The sequence below is a fragment of the Idiotropiscis lumnitzeri genome, chromosome 17, assembly GCF_059441095.1.
Source record: "Idiotropiscis lumnitzeri isolate Australia: NSW breed Sydney's pygmy pipehorse chromosome 17, RoL_Ilum_1.0, whole genome shotgun sequence".
NCBI classification, from domain to species: domain Eukaryota; kingdom Metazoa; phylum Chordata; class Actinopteri; order Syngnathiformes; family Syngnathidae; genus Idiotropiscis; species Idiotropiscis lumnitzeri.
Window position 1 is genome coordinate 13,011,989 of NC_142407.1, and position 21,193 is coordinate 13,033,181.

The following is a 21,193-nucleotide window of genomic DNA, read 5'->3' on the forward strand; positions in this document are numbered from 1 at the left end:
TTGTACTTGAAACGCTTCATCCCTTCTTGGTAACATAAACAGATGATTCTCTCACTCCCCTTTCTCTATGTCAGTGTAATCAATTTTTTGACTTCCTCCTTTTGGAGTGGCTGGGCTGAATACCAGAACACAGGATATGCTTGCTCTCAGTTTCACAGCAACAGCAGCAGCAGCAGCAGCAGCAGCAGCAGCAGCAGTGAGGACGACACGCTCTGCAGTCAAGATGAGTGCTGGGGATGTGGTCTGCACTGGCTGGCTCATTAAATCTCCCCCGGAGAAAAAACTCAAGCGATTTGTGAGTAGAAGCACACACCGGACACTTGTTTTTGTCTCGTACAACTGCAGCAGCCTGACAGTGAAATGCCACCCTGTGCTATTGAGTCTTGTGTGTGCGTGCGTGTGGGTGTGTGTGTATGTGTGTGAATACTACATACACTATGTATATTAATATGGATTTGAAACATGTCCATGTAATCTCATAGCTGCTCATTCATTCTCCTTTCTATTCTTTTCTACTCATTCTTGCTGTTATTATGACCACATGCAATTACGACAGGAGCAGTAAATCCCAAATCATGGAAAACAAAACAACTTGTGCAACAAACAAAATCGTAAACAGCTCATCGCCTGATCGGAGTGCCGTCGTTGGGTTCATGTGATCTTGGTCTTCGCCACCCAGCGCATGTTTTTGGTGCAAGGAGCACATGTATTGTGAAACATGGGAAGTCGTGTCAGCCCAGCCAGACATCAGTCATGAGCAGCAAGCAGAAATAGTCCCGCTTTTTGATGGGCTGCTTGCACTTCCTCTGTGCGGAGAGGAGGAGGGAAATTTGTCAAAACAAGTGCGGTGGAGGTCTGTATTAGTTGAAGGCGAGAAAAGGAAACTTTATTGAAGGACAGCAGAGCAGTTGTGCCCTTGCCAGATGACAGATTCCATGCATGTTGACGAGTGCAGCGTGTCTTATTATTCAAATACGCTCGCCAGTATGAAAATATCTGTTATCTTGGTCCAATTTTATGGTGGAATGGAGTCAGATGACCTCAAGCAAGGGAGAGGGAACTTTGTTTCTATAAAGTTGTCCATGGGCCATACTTAACTCATGAAAACATATAATGGCACAATTGAACAACTTTTTGTCTCAGGTTTAACCCAGCGTCTATAATGACAACGGATTAGGCCTAATTTTGTATTAACATACATTTTCCTGCATTGAACGGCCACCTACAGTGTCAAATTGTATGCGGTTGGTTGACCTGTCGAGAGGGCATCTGATATCAATTCAACATCAAGATGAAATGATTCATGTCATATTGAACAATTCGGCTCGAAGGACACCCATCAATCGACACAATCATCATTTTGAGCCACCGTGCTTTAAATGCGGTGTTTGCAACGCACTCATGACTATATCAAACTCCAACGCTACTCAGACTAAAGTGGTCACAATGCTTTGCATAATTGTTTTGCGCGTCGATCTGTTTGTTAATTAATCGAATAATTCTTTGTTCAAACTGAATGATGAAGCGATGGGCCATCGGTGATGTTATCTGGAGTGACGATGTAAAAGCTTGAAAAGAAATTCTGATAAAAAATGGCTGCCATGAAAAGGAGAATGAAAATAAACTAGTGGTGCTTTAATGTCATTGGAATTACACCGGAAGTTTCTTAAAACTCAGTAAGAAAATGAATTTGAATTAAATCCAGCATTTAAAATGGTTTCTTATTTGGCCAATACAAAGTTGCTGTTTTGTTTTTCACACCCGTAATTCTTCTTGATGATATAATAGACTACACTGTTTGCTAAAAGATTAGCCTGCTTCTTTGAATGGATGACCGAGCTTTTGGAAACGGTCAAATTCCCCTCTAGGAACTACTTTTTTAAGTAGTCAAATCGCTCAAAAGGTCAGATGATCACCAACATTGTTCTTGTTTTCTCATAAATTGGGCGGTATTGATAGTAATTGTGGCTTGTTACGCCACTTCCTGGTACCAACTGACGTGCATGAGCCGCTAACTCACACACACACACAAAAAAAAAGTTGATGAAAATGAAGCCACAAACCCAAGTGTGAAAATAATTCACGCAGTCCGCGTTCAATTTAGAACTTGACTGCGAAATGCAGCAAGAGCTCGGGAGTCATCTAACATCGAAATATGTTTGAAAACACTTTTCAGTCTTGTTTCCCGATTAGACAACAGTCATCATTTCTGTAGAAGCATCTCTTTCTTTTGTTGTGTTAAACATTTTCTACAGTGAACTTCCTCTTCTATGTGGGGACTTTGAGCAAAACGTTCCGCTTAGTGACTGTATGAAAAGCAAATTTAATTTAGAATTGCCAAGTAAGCTGTGATCTAGTTCCCATGACTGCATGGTCATGACTAAAAAGGTGCTGATGGAATTGTAATACTGTACTAGTGGACTGTTCTCAATGTGGGATACGCAGAATTTTATGAAAAAAATAAATAAATCAATAACTGATTCAGCTTCTCTCCTGCAGGCATGGCGAAAACGTTGGTTTGTCCTGCGACGAGGACGCATGAGCGGTAACCCCGACGTGCTGGAGTATTACCAAAGTAAGAGTTCCAAAAAGCCAATCCGCACCATTGACCTGAAGGAGTGCGAGGTGGAAATGCTGAATGGCCATTTTGGGATTAAGCGAGACTTCCAAGAGAAGCATCTCTTTGTGGTGAAGACCTCAGCTCGTATGTTCTACCTCGTGGCCAAGACGGAAGAGGAGATGAACAGCTGGATCAGCAGCATCAGTCACATTTGCCACTTTGGGAACCACGAGGAAGCAGGTCGAGTACATTTGGGACGCAAAATATTTCGTTTCATTCTAGCAACCAGATTTGTTAAAAAAAAAAAACAGTTCAACTCGATTGAACTGTGAAAGAAATATGAATACATTTATAAACTATGTATTAAAATTTATTGTAAAAGCTTGCGCCGCACATAAATCAATTTTAGTTTTTTAAAGAAAAAGGCCTTGGATTTCTGAAGTTGGTCCAACTTGACTACACGAGTAGCAAATTTTCAAATAAAAGAGAACAAAGAGCGTTCTCAACTTTATAAACGACATAAAAAGAAATAATAATAATAAAGTCCAACTGGATTTTTTTGAATTTGTGCTTGCGATGCACCTTTTTGCCCTTTGTGGTCATAAAAATTCAGAACCAACACATGCTCAGAGTCCCTTTTTTTTTTTGTCAACAGGGAGTTCGGAAGAAGGCTTTCCTCACACTCCAACATCACTTCAGCCGTCAAGTGACAGCTCCGACCGGGTGTCTCTGTCAAGTCAACAGGATGCCAGTCATCCACCAGATTATCTTGTCCTCTCACAATGTGGCACGGGGAGTCGAAGCACTTCTTGTAGGCATGTAAAAACCTCTCACGCAAAAATCACGCCACGAAAAGAGTTCCCATTTTTTCATCGTCATTGACTTTGACGTCCTCGTATCTGCAGACACAGCAGCTTTTCAAACTCGGAGACCTCTTCGGAGCCCAAGTGGTCCGAAGATGTTTTCAAGGACATCGTGCCCTCACCTCCCTGCAGCGACTCGTCATCATTTCACTGCATTTCTCAGTTCCGCCTGAGTCCATCTCCCTCCGCGCACGGGATGCTGACCAACCCCCCTCTCAGCGCTCCGTGTACTGCCCTGGCGCCACCTTCCTCGTCATCTCCGCTGCATCTCTGCGCCATGAGCGTCTTCCAGTTTGACAAACCGTACTCCTGTGCGTCATTTGAGGCCGCGATTGACAGGCAAACACCTCCTCCGCTGCCACCTAAGCCTAACCATCTGTCCGATGAAGGCATTCGCAGGCCGAGGGCAATGAGTGCACGGCATTTCCCAAAACATGTTGCGCTGCTTTCCCGGAGGACATCTTTGTCGAGCCTGGACCATTTCACAATTGGTAGGCTGTGAGAGGAAAATCTGATTCAAAGTCGTCAAAAAAATGCAAAATGGGAAAATAATTTGCATTTTCTTTTTTTTTTTAGGAGATGCTGACAGCAGATCAACTGGGAATAGAAGACAGACTCTTAATTTGGTAAGATAATCGTGCCGTGGGTGGCACAAGCTCAGCCGTTCAGGCTCCATTGGGTACTCGTTGATGGAGAGAGGCTTGTCCGATTCACACACACATGAACAAGACAGTACAGTTCTACTTTTTTCTCCCAACAGTTTGGCCTGAAAGAAAGTCTACAGACTTCTCCCGACTGTACATGAGTGACATCCGGATTCTCTTGTTATCTCTCTTTTTCAGAATTCCTATTTCAATACCACGCCGGTTCAAAGCCAGCAAGATGAGTCCTACATCCCCATGCTTTCCACATCGTCACGTGTTAACGTTGCTGAAGGTGACACCGTCGGTTACATTCCCATGAGCCCCATCAGCGTCGCTGATGCAAACAGCAAAGTCAAGTCCACCAACACGCTCACCTCCCTCATGTGCCAACCAGGAGAATTTGCACCTCCTCCAATACACCGACATCTCAAACCTTGCTTGAGGAGAGGTGAGCGTGACTGTCGGCAGAATTGTTTTCAACCGTGTGTGTAGACGAGCTAAGCTAAAAATAGGCAGTTGTCAATGCCAATGTGAGACCCCCGTTTGCATTTCAGACCACATTTAAGACCTTGTTGTCCTCTCTGGGTTCGCAGCTCGACCCCCACCTCTTGATTTGAGAGGCCTCTCGACAATCACAGAATGTCCCGTTCATCATCCTTTGAGCAGAACAAAGACTGATTCGTGGTGAGACTGATTGAAAACTTGCATCTTGAGGGTTATGAATGCATGCTTAGGTCATTTTTTTTAATCATCCTTTGTAATGTAAACATAACTAACAATATTATTAATTCTTTTTTTGTTGTTGTTGTTGTAGTTTCAGCTTTTCTGGAAAATGTTTAGCTTATGAAGGAAGTCTTGAAAATGAGGAAAATCCAAGAGATGAAGAAGATGCAAATTGCGCCACAATGGTAAAATATTTTTCAAAGGAACAAAGTATTCTAAACGCATTCAAGTGTGTGTGTAGGTTGCTCACATTTTAACCTTGACAAAAATACAGAATGACAGCATTGTAATTCTAATCATTTCCCGTTGTATGGTTCAATGTTATGTCGTTTTTTTTTGTTTTTATGACGGTCAACAACTTTGTCCCTCTTCAACCACAATATCAACAAAAAGAATGGACCACATTCAAATACCAAAACGAACTTGCCTGAAATATCTAAAACCGCCTTTAGGGGGCGACTCTTCAAGTTGCAGAAAGCTAAACAAACATCAACCCTATGAAAATGCGTCGTACCATAAACTTGGAACATTGAGATCTTCAGCTATTTCTCTGACGGCAGGAGTCAAGACAACACTTCTCCCTCAACGTCAAAGGAGTTGTTCATCCTTGGGCAAGACGATCTAACCTTGATTACTTATCACTGGATTTCAATTCGGCTTCTCCTTCTCCTGTCCAGAAGGTACACAACCTCAGTAAGTTGATTCAACATGACCTTTGACGTTCACCTCACCTGAACTTCCTCGTGTACCACAGAAGCCTCTTCTTTCTGATGAGCACCGGGTGGATTACGTGCTGGTGGATGAGAAGAAGACTCAGGCATTACAAAATACCAAGATGGAATGGATAGACGTGCGACAGTCCAAAACATAAGTTGCAAAGTCACAATGGGAATGTCCAACACGTTTGGTTGCTCTAATATTAACATAAACAATATGGAAGTAAAAGCTTCTGCATCTTGAACTTGAACTGGAAAAAAAAAGTCAATCTGTTTTATTAGTTATAGCAAAATATTTTTGTATATCATTTATGAAGAATTTCAAAATGACCTGAATCACACAAGGATTTGCAGCAAAGAATTTAACTTAACTATTATGAATATTCCATCCACTCATCCATTTTCTATAGACTAATATAATTCAAGACTTATTTGACCCACAGGTGAGCTGAAGCCTATCCAAGCTGACTTTGAGTGTGCAATTTGGATTGGTTGACAGACAATGGACTATGGATATTGTACAGGCCAAAAAAACAGACAAAAAAAAAACAACATTCGCTTACGTTTACAGATACTGTATGGACAATTTTAGAGTGTTCAAGAAGCATGCCTGTGTGCCGGAAGCTGGAGCTTGAGGAGAAAGCCCACGCAAACACAAGGAGAACATGGAAATGTTACATGGGAAAGTCTGAGCTGAGACCTCCCCACTGTGAGAGATGTGCTAACCACACCAACGCCACACAGCTCATAAATATTGAATTCCATCAACCCATTTACTGATTATTCACCCTCCGTAGATGATGACATAATGTTAAAAAAATTGAATAAACATAAATAGATGACTTATGGAAATCTCAGTGACTTACAGTCGATATAAAAAGTCTACACACCCATCAAATGTCATGTTTTGTGATCCAAAACGTGCACCAGTATTCAACACTTTTTCCACAATTAATGTGACTTATAACTTGCAGCAATTCAATTGAATTTCATTTTATCTTTTTGAAAGGGTAGGTAAAAAATAAACAACTGAGATGTTGCACAAGTGTGCACACCCCCTTATAACTGGGATCGAGCCTGTGTTCATAATGTCATTTTTAAAAACAATACAGTGCATATGTTATCAAAGGCTATATTTTAAAAAAAAATACATGTTCTTCATTTTTCTGAACTTATAGACAAGCGGGTCGCGACTTTACAACAACTGGGAAATGCGAGTAACTTACCTTGACAACCGTTGAGAACCACTGCGCCGTCTCTGCGCTCTGTCCAACTGAAAGAACAGCAGTTCGCGTGTTACGTCACTAACATGCGCCGAATGGACTCAACGGAGCATACTGCTGTGGAGCCTTTAACGCTAGCATCTTTGCTCAACGTCTCAAGTGAAATCGACACGCAATTGCCCGAGTGATCATAGGATCAACACCCCTGCTTAATTGCATAATATCTTTTCAAAAAAGAGTGTCCTGTCCTCACTAAACGTGGAATTTACACCCCGGTGACGGATTTCAGCCTGTTAGCAAGCACCAAGTGCTAGCGAAAGGTAGCGTCAGTGCTAAACAAATCAAACCGTTTCTGGTGTAAATTTGTAATCTACGATGGAAACGCTGGAAGCGAGAAATTAAAATAAAGTTAGTCATGTCAGAGATCTTGCGTCGGGGTAAGTGATGGGAGATTTTAGCCGAACCTGGTAAGTTTGTTTACTTGTTCTTTCCCATCATCTAAATGTTCATTGGTTTGTCATCCTCTAAACGTCAATATAGAATTGAGTGCCTGTCAGAACATCTTTGCATAACCTATTCATAAATAGGTTTTTACAAATTTTAGGCAAGCCTCTCAATCTAATGTGACTTCAGCTCCGTCTTTGCAGCCTGTTGCGTTATTAAATGTGCTTTTGTTGGTTGGATTTGGTGTTTTTATACAAACAATGTCATACAATAAAAGCAATAACATTTTAAATTGTTAGATGCAGGTACATTACTGTAGTTTTGTTTTGTTCATTTCTGCTATAATCCATTGGTTACTTCGTCTGTCAAAAATTATTACAGATATACAGTCCTCTCAAAAAGGTACTGGAACGACAAACTCAATTCCTTTGTTTTGGTATACTGTAGACAAGCCCAGCTTTTATTTGCGATACTTAAACCTAAATGTGTTTTAATCAACTCAGGACAGAGCACCTTTTCTTTGAAGCCACCCACTTTTCATATGAGCAAAAGTGTTGGAATAGACATTGAATAGACATTGAATAGACATATATATATATATATATATCATGGCATGTTTTTGTATTTTTTGTTTTGTTCTGTATTTTGTCATTTAACCATTCTATGCAATGCATTGAAATGTTATTATTGTTTTTCATCTATTTTAGCACAGTGCTAATGTTATAGCCAAATATCACTTGAGTAATTTTAATATGGTAACACCACATTAATTTTTGTCACCGCAGGGCTCCTGATGGATGGATGAAGAATCGACAACAGTGAAGCACGCCGCTGGATGTCGACATTGAGCTGAAACAACCTCAAATAAAGTCATGATTTTGTAAACAAGCTGGCAATGGCTTCTCGTGACATTGACAAGCTCCCAAGCGACACGGGGGACCAGGAGCCAATTTCGGGATCCCTTTCTAAATGTGGCACTCCTGACGATACAGAAGAGCATCTTTCAGATAAAACAACTTCCATCGTGAAAGCTCAAAAATCTGGGAAATTTAGGACGGCGCTTACATTCTTTGGAGTTCGCAAAAGTATGTGTCTCTTACCAAGCTTTTTCGGAGGAAGGAGTAAAAATCAGAGCAAGTGGTCTTATAAGAAGGGAATCTACAAAAGCAAAACTCATGATGGGCTAAGCCAAATAAGTCATGCTGACAGCCTGAGAGGTGGTTCTACCTCCACTGGGGATTTCGAGTACCACAACCAGAGTGACTGCACTGAAACCCTGCGTTGTACTGAATGTAGTTTCCCCAACGAACAGAAATCCCAGTCTCTCACAAGACAGAAACGGGGTTTGAAAAGTTTTTTTAGTAGTTTTAAACATCACAAAAACCATAGAAATGGTTCCGATAAGACGGAAATGAGTCTAATGTCCTCTCCTCACTGCCATAATGCAGTCCCTCCTCTCCAAAACGACCCTGACCAGTATATCACGCAGTGCCTGGAATCTGAACCAGATGTGCCTAATATTGAAAATGCTATGTGTGATAGCTCACTGGCACCCGAATGTCACAACACTGAAGTCGTAACCTTAGAGAAGCGTTCCGAACAGGAAAGCCCCACGATTGAGTCGCGTGCCCATCAAATTGATGACATCAATGTAATGGCTGTGGTCTCCAGTGAATACAAGGAGAGCGGGAGAGGACATAGCGAGCCTTGTCTGTTACTTGAGATGATGCCCGATCCAACACTGAAGTCCGAAACACCCGCTGGCTCATCTGATCAACTGAACCTGATTTACGGTGAGGTCGCCTCACTTAAGAGCTTCGATTCGCTCACCGGCTGTGGGGACATAATTGCCGACCAAGAGGTTGACAGCATCATGGAAAGTGCAGTTTCCGGAGAAAGTCGAAGAAATGGAGGAAAGCGGGCCTCCTGTTTTCTCACCTACCAGGGCGGCGGTGAAGAAATGGCCTCCCCTGAAGATTTAGACGAACAGTGTCTTCATGATTTCTGGGACAATAATGCGCCTGAGGAACTTCACTGTCCTTGCAACCAGGACCACATGGATCTGACTGCCAGCATGAGGCCTTCGCACGACATGGACTTTGTGGACAGTAACAGCACACCGCAAGCCAGCACCATGAACACTTCGGCTGATGTTTTGACACCTCAAAGTGAGCATCAGGAATCAGTTCCTAACAGTGATGAGGGCTACTATGATTCAACGACACCAGGTCCAGATGAAGGCCAGGACAGAGCAGACCGGCTAAAACAGACAAACAGATTACCCAGGGACAGTTACAGCGGGGATGCCCTCTATGAACTGTTTGCCACCGACGAGAGTCTTGTCAGTCCGCATAATGAAAGCAAACCAAGACTACCAAGTAGCAAACAAAGTGAGCAAATGGATGTGAGTGAATCTGCTTTCTCAGAAGTGCAACGATTATCAAGTGGCGGTCAGTATAAAGTGCAGGATTTTCTCGAGGCCCAAAGCGCATGCAAGTCCTTCAAGTTGACTCGAAGTGCAGTAACGGCACAAGAAAGTGACTGGAAGAAGAACTGTCATTTGAATTCAAAACCACCGGCAGGGCTGAGCAAGAGTTTTGAAGCAGATGAATTGAATGAAATGGGAAATAAGCTTGCGTGCTCAAATACTCTAAATGTTGACTGTAAGACGCGGCACAGCAACTTGTCATTCGCAAATGCAGCTGACCCAGATTTTCAAACATTACGTGATCCCAAAGAGGAACATCCAGAGGAAAACAAGCCTGTTACGGAGCCGTTTGGAAAAGTCGATTCCCAGTCTCCCGATCGGAACAGTTGTTTGGATGAAAGCCAAACCGTTTGTTTCTCCCAAGCGCTTGTAAACTATGAGAAAAGCTCTCAGATGCTGTGCAACTTGCACAACGCAAGCGCGGACGTCTCGGAGACGAGCGCCACCTTCACTCCCAACATGGAGGCCTTACCCGCCATCGTCACGTTCGACGTAGTGGACATGCATAACGAGGGGGAATACGAGGAGCAGATTCACATGGAACTGGAGGAGGACATTTCGTCACCCTATCAAGAATTTGAAGACAGCTACCTCCAAAAAGATGCGTTTGCTGAATGTGACTATCAAATGTTAGATCTGTACGAGCAAAGTCTGATCAGTAACACGTGGGCCATCGCTAGTCTCCCACGCCACCTCGGCCTTACAAGACTAAGCCAGTCAATGTCCAATCCCTTGTCCCTAGACAGGAGGAGTCGGTCCCTGGACACGGAAAGCCTTCAGTTGCAGACGCGTAGTGAGTACAGAGAGAACAGAGCTGCTACCCTTTCCTGTCCTCAAGCCGAAAGAGACACTGAGAGGGATCCTTTAGTATATTATAAAAAGAATGTACTCACGTCCGCATCAGAGGTGAGAGAGCGGGGTCCGTGGCAAAGTCGGTCAGAAATGGCTTTAAGCTTCCCTTTGAGCAATGAGGACCTAACTGAAACAGGCGAAAAAGGTCAACTATTTTCGGATTCATTCGGCGGGGGCTTACCTGCCGGTAAAGGCCGCGTTCACTCCGATGTGCCAACGTCTTGCGATGTAACGTCACAAGACGCCGAGCTTTACAGTAGGCCGTGCCACCTACCCTTGCAATCGGATTCTTGTTTACCTCGTGGCACCTTTGGTTGTTCACGAACGGATTCGTCGTACAGTGCAGATGAGGATGCGTTTCGCAAAGCTGCTGCTGATTTGCAGTCCTACGTGCAGTTTAGTCAAAGCAGACAGACAGCGAGTCGGGAAAGAATTTGTCATTCTGGAAGTCCTCTAAGGGCAGGCGTGCCGCCGGAAGACCCGCCCGCAGATGTGACAAAACCTGCAGTCGGCAGCAAACCTCCCAAAATGACCTTGAAATTGAAAGGCTCTCAATAAGACGGTTGCCCTGCGTGTGTTACTTTTAGTGCTAATTCTGACTTACTTGAGCAATTGATTTGAAATGTACTGCACAAAAACTGAAATAGGAGTCGAGACAGTCATGCGGAATTAAGAAAAGCAAATATTTTTTGCACAGTTAACAGTTTCATCGCAGGAATTAATGCTCACGTCTTGGCGTCACCAAGCGTGTTTTGCAAAACAATCTCACGTTTCCTTCTATCCAGGTTCCATCTTTGTTATTGTGCTTTATGGGAAGGCTCCTCGTCAGCCTGGTTTGCATATAACACCAGTTGCCTCTTAAATCTCTTACTTGATGCTATCACATTTGGTCTGTACAACAGCGCAGCTTTCTTAAATGTGTTGCTGTTTTATTTTTTTTTTGCAAACCTCATTTCAAGGTCAAGAGATTTTGAAAGACAACACAAGAATTTAGTCGTTTGGTTTGCAGTACAGCAAGTCTCTTGTTAGTTTGGATTGCGGTATTGAAAATGTAAACATTGAGTCAGAGTTCTTGCAAATTCAACTGGCGTTACTGTAGATAGCGTGGCAGGATAAAGCTCGGTTATTTGTGTAGCACATGAGTGGAATGCTGCTTGACTCCCCGTGCAGTGCTGAAGCGGAATCCTGGCACAATTTCTGCACATTATTGCATTAGAAGGAGTGTGGTTTGAAAAGAAAGCCCTGCCTCATTTTCATATCATGTGAAGTGCATGTTTTGTTCATTGGATGATTTTTTTTTTTTCATGAACAAATCTCGTGCAATGTTTTGTATTTATATTCTCAGTCATTTGTACCATGTAGAACTGTACTGAAAACGCTGTTAAAACTTGTCAATATGTCTTCAGTTTGATCTGTTATTTTGGAAAAGCTGTTTTGTCAATATGAGCTCTGCCTTAAAGAAACAAAAAAAGACTTAACCTGAATTTGCATCTTCATTTTACTGTTCAGTCTGTTGGCCCACTCAACTTTTTTTTTGTGCGCTCTTTACTACAAGAGTGATTCAGGTTGAACATAACTACCCTTAGAGAATGACATTTTTTATTTATCCCTAAATCTAGATTGTACTCTAGATAATTACACTGTCATATGAACTCAAATAAAATAACAGCAATATCAGAAAATGCTCCAAAAGGTGCAAATTTACTACACCGAACACAGCATTCAAAAGTTCCATGACAGTAACTTGTTTGCTTCATTAACAATAAACAGCATCAGCATTATGATTGATGTATACAGATTATCATTATATTGCAAAAAAAATAAAAATCTCAAATTTTCCCAGCCTTGGCTCAATGGAGGTAGGGAAACTTTTATTGATCTATTAAAGTACTGCATGACAACACTGCCCACCAATGCATTGCAGCTTATGGTACTATCAAATCAAATTCAACGTGCATCCCAATTTAAGGAACCAAAGTTAATTGTGCTCTTGCATTTGGGCGATGTTTAAATATGGAAGGAGTGCGCTCTGCGCTCTGCGCTGGGGTGTCATCAGCGAGCATCCTCTCGTGATGTAGCAACCTTGAGCAAACTGCGACAGCACAGCAGCAGCGCCAATGGCAGCCAAACATCCGTGGAGCAGGCGAGGAGGATGACAGCAACATGGTGAGACTGCTCTCGCTGCATGCCAACGCTCGCCCCGACTTACGCGCGCGCTCTTGCACACGCACAAGCCCCGTTGTGTCGCCGCGACGTAAGATTTTTTTTTTTTAATTTCAACTTTTATCTCAAGTTGCAAGAAAATGATAGCACGCGCTAGCGTCAGCTAAAAGCTAACACACGCTCGCGAGCGTACGTCAAAGTTAGCATCTGGAGCTATTCATCGGCTGATGCGATTTTTAGCTACCGTTAAGAAAATGCAAACACCGACTAGCTGTTGTGGTATAAACCATAAACTCCCCCTGGTGTCTACCCTCCGTGCTACTTTTTTAGCCATTAACCAAATAAGACGTAGCTAACAAAGCTAACCTGGTTTGTGGATGTGGCTAACATGTTGACTCCAAGTGGCGAAGAAAGCACAGAGCAGCTTCGTCAGTCTGCGCTTACTCGGGGCCTAAATGATGTTTTAAGCGATTATTTGTGTGCAAAGGTGACCGATTTAACATCCCGTGAATGTTCAATAAAAATGTGTTCGCCTGAGGTGTTGTTGGTTGCCATCCATTTAAAGGCGCGATGTTCTTGTTAAGGATGACATGATGCAACGTTCATATTGACGTGCATTTAATCGTAACACGTTTGAAAATCAGTGTTATCAAAGTAACCGAAGTTTCTATTTAAAGTAGAAGCCGTGACTCGTTGAAAATCTTGGTATGACTAGTTTATTAATATCCGCTATGTGTGTCATTAAGTGGAATCTAGAACTTTAAATCATGCTAGTATTGCTTTACCAAAACCCAACAAATGTCCATCATCCTGGCTTGAAATGTGATTAACTGTACACACATGGCACCAATTAGTCACACACTAATTTAGGCAGCGTGATTGCAAAGTTGAAGAGAGCATAATGTGATGGGATGATGACTTGGTAAGTTTTGATTGATGCTGTCAAAAGTATTCATTTGAGAGTATGTTCATTATCGTGATTGTAGTTTTTTTAGCTGTGTATATTAGACACACGCCTTGGTTTTTTTATGCAGTTTAACATTCTTGAATTGCTACCAAATGTTGAAATGAGTGCAAAATACTTTGAAAGGCTTACATTTTTTTAACCTCAATTTCAAGATGTCAAACCCGTGCTCCAATAAATCACCCGAATTAATCATACATAACGACCATGAAAAGAATCATTCAGTCATTCCCTGTATCATCATAGTTATATCATTTTTTTTTTTTTTAGTGCACTATCTGGTTGATTTAGTCAAATCACAAAATTTAACACTACTCAGGCAGAAAGTTAATTGTGCTGATGCTTTCACATAATTGCAGCGTACATCAGTGTCAGAGGCCGCCACAGTATATGGGGGATAAACTGTAGTCAAAGATTACTACAAAACAGCAAATTCACTATACAGTTATTCCAAATATAGACTGGGTGGCCTCAAGGACCTCTTCACGGACCTCTTCACTTGTTGCCATGTAACAGAATTACACGTGCATAAACAGATGGTCTCTTGCCTTGTCAAATGCAAACCTGTGAATAACAAAGTTAACTGATCGGATTGCTGCGCTCCATTTAACTTTGAATTATGTCACCATAAAAGACCATCAGTGGACTGGACTGTTAGCTTGTGTCTTGTCACAAAGTTTGCACTACAGTTGCGCTACTCGCAAGTAGAGACGTTATGCTGGTTAAAAAATGGAACAGATACTCGAATAGTCGATAAACATATGCCTTGGTTGGATCACATTTACTTAACCGGCGCTGAATTTTGTCCCTAAAAACAGGTCTGCTTGTCAACACCTTTATTTAATGTACATTTTTGTTCCCAGCCAATGTGAAACAAAGCAGAAAATTAAACATGCTTAAGAAAATTATTATTGAATGATTTTTGCCCTCAATACAAAATGGGATTCAGTTTACGATTTGAATTTAAGATGACCAGAAAAACGCATTTTCTGGAGTGGGAGTTTACTTTTTTTTTTTTAATTGAGATTATGCTCAATTGAAATGATTGTCTGTGGAGTAAAGTCCATTTTTATGAAGGATTATGCTGCGTCGAAGTTGCAGTGCAAAGACTAGTGTTTCTGTAAGTGTTGCACATTTACTGGCTGCCTGAAGAGAGATGATGAGCTGTGTTTGCTTTAGTCGTGACTTGTAAAAAGGAGTTAGCTGATGACACGGCTGTGTTGCTAGGCAACACACATCATGGGCTGCGCCTCTTGAATCTGGCTGTATTGTATCTGCTCTCCACCTAAACTGCCTCGTTACTGAGATATTTGGATTTTCATGTGCAACAAAACATATTTTATACCGTGAGATGTGCACGCATTGACCATAACAGATTAGTTGCCAAGCAATGTTCACTCTCTGAGAGGGCTGGCGGCACACTGATGCACTGATCAGCCCACACTGTCTCAGGTTCTATGCACTCATGCGTGTCTGCCTTCAATGTTGCTTTTGTGCTTCAAGGCGAGGGCTGTTCTGCAGTACATTAACAGACCGCGCTGGCTTTTTTTGTATTATTTAAAAACCAATAGACCGCAGGAAGAGGAAAGTCACATAGATATTCGTGGTTGGTTTCATTCTCCTTCTTTCCCTTATCAACAGGGAGGCGAATCGTGACACGGGTTGGCTCATTTTGTTGTTGTTCTACGGCACATGTATGAATTCAAACTGTATTATGTAATGTTCACAAGACATGACTTTGATTGAAAAGTGAAATTGTCAGCACGGTATGGTAAAAGGTCCGCGTGGCTTTCACACAGATCAGACTGAGAACGGTGGTGTTGTCGCTCGGTGAATATTCATATTTTCGTCATTTGCTCCATTGCTAATATTCTCGCTGCATACCAACGACAAGGAAAATGTTCATTAATGCCCATCATTTATCCAACCTGTATATTTTTTTTCTGCCACTTTTACGACACATTTTTGGGCGTATAATGCTTGTTGGTAATTGTACAGGTTTTGTTTTGGTGTTTCTTAACATTTTGAAGTGAGACTGTGTAACATTTTTTTTTCTTTCTTTCAGGTTTAAGTAGTTCTCACCGGGAAGATTGTAATCCTTCAGTCCCACTCAAGGAGCGTTAAAAGTCTAGCAATGATTGAGATTCCCTGGTCGCAGCTGAGGTGAGGAAGAAGCATGGGGCGAAAATCCCAAGTGTTGAAGCAAACGTGACAGTATGTTCTGCGTCGGAGAGGCTCAAAATGGAAAAGCACCCATGCAGGGAGGAGAACATTAACGCGAGCAGGGACCAGCAGGCCACCGATGAGCCCGAGGACGGCAGTAGCTCGGAAAGTGACGCCGAGGAGCGGCAGCGCCAGAAGGCTCAGGTGAACAACAGCGGCTGTAAGAAGTGGGAGCCCTTGGCGGTGACAAAGCCCCATCGGCAGCTGTGCCGTTCGCCGTGCCTCGACCAGCCCAGTTTTTCCCAGAGTAGCACGGTGCAAGATTCCCGTGAGGATGAGACCAACGCGGGGCCGGCGATCAAAGCGGCCAGTGAGAGAGAGTACCAGACAAAAATGGACTTTGCGTTGAAGCTGGGCTACTCTGGAGAGCAGGTGGAGATGGTGCTCAATAAAGTGGGGGCGGCGGCTCTCATTAATGACATTCTTGCTGAGCTCGTAAGGCTGGGAAACAAAGTGGAGCCTGAAAGTCAACCTTGCAGCACCGCAGCCGCGTCGCTATCACTTGCACCGTGCGTCAAAGAGACGGTTAGTCCTGAGGTGTCCGTGGAGGAGGAATCTGTGGACCCTTACGATAACCTCAGGCCTATTGTCATTGACGGATCAAATGTGGCAATGAGGTAAGATGCTCACAAATTTGATCATGTTGAAATGTGTTCAAAACGCCAGCTATATATTTAAAAAAAGTTTTTATTTGAATAATTTGAGTTTAATGTATCTTTGTTTTCCAGCCATGGAAACAAAGAGGTTTTCTCTTGCCGTGGTATCCAACTTGCTGTCGAATGGTTCATCGAAAAGGGCCACAAAGACATTACTGTGTTTGTTCCAGCATGGAGAAAGGAACAGTCAAGGCCCGATGCCCTCATCACAGGTAGCAACGGGTTTTGTCGGTGCACGTAATACAAAAAAAATGATTCTGATATTTCTATCGTGTTTCCCTCACAGATCAAGAAATATTACGCAAGCTAGAAAAAGAAAAGATCCTGGTTTTCACCCCATCACGGAGGGTCCAAGGCAGAAGGGTGGTGTGCTATGATGATCGCTTCATAGTGAAGCTGGCTTATGATTCTGATGGAATTATTGTGTCAAACGACAACTACAGAGACTTGCAAAATGAAAAACCAGAGTGGAAGAAGTTCATCGAGGAACGTCTTTTAATGTATTCATTCGTCAATGACAAGTAAGGAGCAACGTGCACACAAATGTTGGCGATGCTAAATCATATCAAATTGGAAAAGTCAGAATCAATTCAATCATGCTACACCATCAATTCGAACTTTAAATTGTGCAATTGAAATAAAACTGAAGATTGCAGCCTTTGCTATTTAATTGGCAAATGAGTGACATTTATTATTTAAACATCTTCATGTCTTTAGATTTATGCCGCCTGATGACCCACTGGGAAGACACGGTCCAAGCTTGGAAAATTTCCTTCGCAAGCGTCCCGTTGTCCCAGAGCATAAAAAACAACCTTGCCCCTACGGTGAGTGAGTCAGTTCCTTTTTGTTGTTGTTTAAATTCTTCAACGTTGCTGATTTAATTTGTTCTTTCCTTTTTAAAAGGCAAAAAGTGCACATATGGACACAAGTGCAAATACTATCATCCGGAACGTGTCAACCAACCGCTGCGGTCGGTGGCCGATGAATTGCGGGCCTTCGCCAAACTGTCTGCCGTGAAGACGATGAGCGAGGGGGCCTTAGCGAAATGCGGCACCGGTCCGGCCGTCGTGAACCGGGACAGCAACTCTGAAGTCAAACGCGTGGCGCCCAAACGCCAGTCCGACCCGAGTATACGCTCGGTGGCCTGCGAGTCTCTGGAAAGCCTGTCGGTTATGAGGAAGTCTGAGACCAATTCGGTGCCTTCCCTCGTGACCGCTCTCAGCGTGCCCACCATGCAGCCCGCCAAGAGCCACGCAGCCGGGGCCTTGAACACGCGGTCCGCGAGCAGCCCGGTGCCGGGTTCTTTGCAGTTCTCCCACAGTTCACTGGAGCACATGTCTAGTGTACAGTACCCGCCCATTTTGGTCACCAACAGTCACGGCGCTTCTGTCACATATAGTGAGCAGTTCCCAAAGTATGACTCTGTCAGCGACCACGGCTATTATTCACTGCACAGTGACTTTTCAAACATGAGCATGAGCAGTATGCACAACGTCGACAGTTTCTGTAGCATGGAGCACGAGCACGTCGTGTGCCAGAGAACTCGCAGCCACTGCCCCGAGTCCTGCCTCAGCCACTCCAACAGCGACTCGTTCTCCTCCTACGGCGACATGTACCCGGGCTCCGTGGACGGGAGCCTGGAGGAGAGCATGAAGGGTCAGCAGCAATCTCCGGCCACGGGGAGGATGCAGTCCTTCGCCCACGGCTTTCGACACGAAGCGCTCACGAGGGTGCAGAGTTACGGGCCGGAGGATCCCAAGCAGGGTCCACGTAAGCAGCCCGCCCCTCATCTAGCCCCGCACATCCAGCACGTCGCAGTGGCGGCTCGGTCGAGCTGCCCCGGAGACTACCCCATCGCTCACAACGTCCTCCCGCCGCTGTCCTCGCAACCGACGCGCTCCCTCGGCATGACCCGTATGGACAGCATCTCCGATTCCCGGCTGTATGACAGCAACCCGATGAGACAGAGGCGACCGCCGCTGTGCCGCGAGCAGCACGCGAGCTGGGACCCTCTGCCCTGCGGGAACGAGTCCTACGGGTACCACTCGTACCCGCTGAGCAACAGCCTGATGCCGTGTTGCGAGCGGGTCATGGTGCGCAGCATGCCGGACAAAATGGAGCAAATTTGGAATTTGCCGTGGGAGGCCCCGCCCGCAGCGGAACACCAAGAACGGTATGTCATCCCAGAGCACCAGTATCAAACATATCGGAACCTTTGCAACATTTTTCCTGCTTACGTTGTCCATTCGGTGATGGAGAAGAACCCTCATTTGACAGACCCCCAACAACTGGCAGCTGTCATTGTTACAAATTTGAGGTCTTGTCACTGAGGGCACCCCGATGAATGAGGTGGAAATTTAGAAGCGAGATTTGAGTGTTTTAGTTGCAAACACAGGCACTTGCTAAATGTTGCCAAATGTGCAACATTTGCCCTCAGGATTTATTTATTTTTTTTTTTTTTTGGTGCCTGGTGCAAAACCCAGTTCAACAGTTTTCCTTGTTGACCTAAAGTCAACAGCATAGATGAAGTTTGTCTGACATTTTTTAAGTAAGACGTTTCATCCAGAAGGCCACACAAGTGTGGTGCGTTTGTAAAAGGAAACTTTACTGTATGTGTTTCATAACGCATCTCGCATACCTGACCAGGACCCGGGTTTCCTTTCAACATTTGAAATTGCACACAAGGATTTGTTTTCTTTTGGTGAGCGGTTATCTAAAATTTGTCAGACCATCTGATTTCAAGAAGTAACATTAACATCTACCAAACTTTGTTGCTGCTTTTCAGGATTTAGATTTATTTATCAAACACTATCCACGTTTTTGGCCGCCGCGCTTTTCAAACGTTCCTGTTCAGGTCATGTGGATGTGCTGTGAAAGGCATCACAAATGTTTGTGGTGCAGTGCAATTATCAATAACCTTCTTGAGCTTTGCCTCTGCTGTAAATAACTGTGGTGATTTTTTTTTTTTTGTTGTTTTTTTTTTGGTGCATTTCTATGAAGTGTTAGAAGGGAGGTTCACGCATACCTCCAAGCATGAACTATGATATTTAATGGCCTTATATCTGAATGACCTCACGCTTTAGTCGTATTCAATGAACGTCTTTGTCATTGAAGTCTCCTACGTTCAAACCTAAAGCACTATCTCAGTCTGGAAAGAGATCTATTTTCTCAGTCACACAAGGCGACTATTTTGGTAGAATTTGACAGTGCACAAAGCAAGCCAAAAAGAGATTTTGTCTTGTATACACGTGCACAGGTCTATATCGATGTACATAGAAGTCACACAAAAGCCATTATTTCAGTCATTAATAAGCTGCTAAATAATGCCAAAAAAAATGGTCATTATTCTGACGTCACGTTACGTTTTTCTTCACCTAATTGGAATGATTTCTCATTTACAATTTTCATGTATATTTTTGTCAGATTTGTTGTAAAAATAGTATATAATATACTGTATATGTAGCGCTTCCTATGTATCTTAGGCTTTTAGACAGCGCTCTGAATTTTTTTTTTAAATTAAGTATTTCTCTAGTATAAATTAAGTCGTATTCTTAAACTTGGGTGTTTCAAACCTACCAGTGACCCATCACAAATACAATGTTATCACAATATCACTTGTTGTTTTTTTCTAGTTTTAATTTATTCCCTGGCTACATATAGTATGATTATCTTTAAAAAAAAAAAGAAAAAAGAAAAAGCTCCTGAACTCCTTCAGGTTGTCAGTGGAGCAGTTTGTTGCTCATTTGTATCAAAGACTACTTTTACATGCACTTAAATGGACTAGCTTCACACTGAGACGCATAAAAAGAAGGTGAGAAGGCTTTTATTTCAATTTTTGAGGTATTTCCTAGCTTGTGTACTATTTACTTTTGAAGTCAGTTAGTGCAAATACATTGTTAACAACAGAAAAAAGTCCATTTGCAGTGAACATGACACTGAGATGATGATAAAACTATGAATTGGGATGATCATAATGCATCTACAGTAAAAGAAAAAAAAATTACTGCTGGGGGGGAATGTTTACCATCAAGAGTTTGCACAGTTTTCTTATTCTATTTAGATGGATAGATTAAAAATCCATCCATGAGTATTATGGCCTGCAAGGTTGTTAAACACGAGAGGTTGTATTGTTTAGAAAAACAAACAACTGGCGCAAAATGCAAGACGGCATATTTCGTATGATGTTTTGACTTTTCTTGAGAGGGTGGATGCTTCAAATACAGTTCGGCTGTGCCTTGCGGCACATTGCTCTCAGGATGCTTTCACTTTTTCACATCACTGGCCAAAAACCAGTGGTTACTGCTGGCAAGAGTCGATTCTCTTCTCATAGCGATCGATATATTTTGTGAAAACTTGTACTTGTATATAAAGTTGCATTGTAAAACTTTGTATGTTTGTTGAAATTCTGCACCTTGAGTTGTTTATTTGGGGTCTTTTGGGTGGCTTTACATGATGCTGATGTCGGCATTCGAAGCTAATCGTATTTGTGAAACCACAAGTGTGGGCTTGATGATCACCAATACGGTGGTCGTGCAACATATTTTGAATTTTGGAGCATATTTTTCATGAAAGTTCTCTTGCAAAATGTACAACAATTAAGGGATTATGAACTCAAGTTACAAAAAAACAACAACCCTCGCAGGTATCGTATAAAGCCAGCCAACTCCAAGGTGA

The 21,193-nt window shown here is 42.9% G+C and overlaps 3 protein-coding genes and 1 long non-coding RNA gene across 4 annotated transcripts; 3 read left to right on the top strand and 1 right to left on the bottom strand.

Moving 5' to 3' along the window:
• The first annotated feature begins 50 nt into the window (after positions 1-50).
• On the top strand, positions 51-6,004 carry gab3 (GRB2 associated binding protein 3). The gene is made up of 10 exons (XM_088279841.1): positions 51-295; positions 2,500-2,800; positions 3,216-3,375; positions 3,466-3,914; positions 4,000-4,049; positions 4,266-4,515; positions 4,661-4,751; positions 4,882-4,975; positions 5,351-5,470; positions 5,545-6,004. The coding sequence occupies exons 1-10, from the start codon at positions 137-139 to the stop codon at positions 5,659-5,661; spliced, it is 1,791 nt and encodes a 596-aa protein (XP_088135967.1). The 5' UTR covers positions 51-136; the 3' UTR covers positions 5,662-6,004.
• Positions 4,908-6,772, bottom strand: LOC148320321 (uncharacterized). Its single transcript, XR_015839608.1, has 3 exons — positions 6,733-6,772; positions 5,522-5,583; positions 4,908-5,459 (listed from the first exon to the last, which is right to left on the bottom strand). It is a non-coding gene; the product is annotated as an uncharacterized LOC148320321 (long non-coding RNA).
• LOC148320322 (APC membrane recruitment protein 1-like) lies at positions 6,026-11,898 on the top strand. The gene is made up of 2 exons (XM_088279840.1): positions 6,026-7,196; positions 7,959-11,898. The coding sequence occupies exon 2, from the start codon at positions 8,069-8,071 to the stop codon at positions 11,069-11,071; it is 3,003 nt and encodes a 1,000-aa protein (XP_088135966.1). The 5' UTR covers positions 6,026-7,196; positions 7,959-8,068; the 3' UTR covers positions 11,072-11,898.
• A 626-nt stretch (positions 11,899-12,524) lies between these two features.
• On the top strand, positions 12,525-18,855 carry zc3h12b (zinc finger CCCH-type containing 12B). Its single transcript, XM_088280134.1, has 6 exons — positions 12,525-12,679; positions 15,706-16,480; positions 16,592-16,731; positions 16,806-17,040; positions 17,237-17,343; positions 17,423-18,855. The coding sequence occupies exons 2-6, from the start codon at positions 15,882-15,884 to the stop codon at positions 18,847-18,849; spliced, it is 2,508 nt and encodes an 835-aa protein (XP_088136260.1). The 5' UTR covers positions 12,525-12,679; positions 15,706-15,881; the 3' UTR covers positions 18,850-18,855.
• Positions 18,856-21,193: the final 2,338 nt, after the last annotated feature.

Coding starts and splice junctions, on each gene's coding strand:
- LOC148320322 (XM_088279840.1), top strand. CDS start 8,069: ATGGCTTCTCGTGACATTGACAAGCTCCCAAGCGACACGGGGGACCAG.
- zc3h12b (XM_088280134.1), top strand. CDS start 15,882: ATGGAAAAGCACCCATGCAGGGAGGAGAACATTAACGCGAGCAGGGAC. Junction 16,481..16,591: donor GGATCAAATGTGGCAATGAG/GTAAGATGCTCA, acceptor TTTGTTTTCCAG/CCATGGAAACAAAGAGGTTT. Junction 16,732..16,805: donor GCCCGATGCCCTCATCACAG/GTAGCAACGGGT, acceptor TTTCCCTCACAG/ATCAAGAAATATTACGCAAG.
- gab3 (XM_088279841.1), top strand. CDS start 137: ATGCTTGCTCTCAGTTTCACAGCAACAGCAGCAGCAGCAGCAGCAGCA. Junction 3,376..3,465: donor AGTCGAAGCACTTCTTGTAG/GCATGTAAAAAC, acceptor TCGTATCTGCAG/ACACAGCAGCTTTTCAAACT. Junction 3,915..3,999: donor CCTGGACCATTTCACAATTG/GTAGGCTGTGAG, acceptor TTTTTTTTTTAG/GAGATGCTGACAGCAGATCA.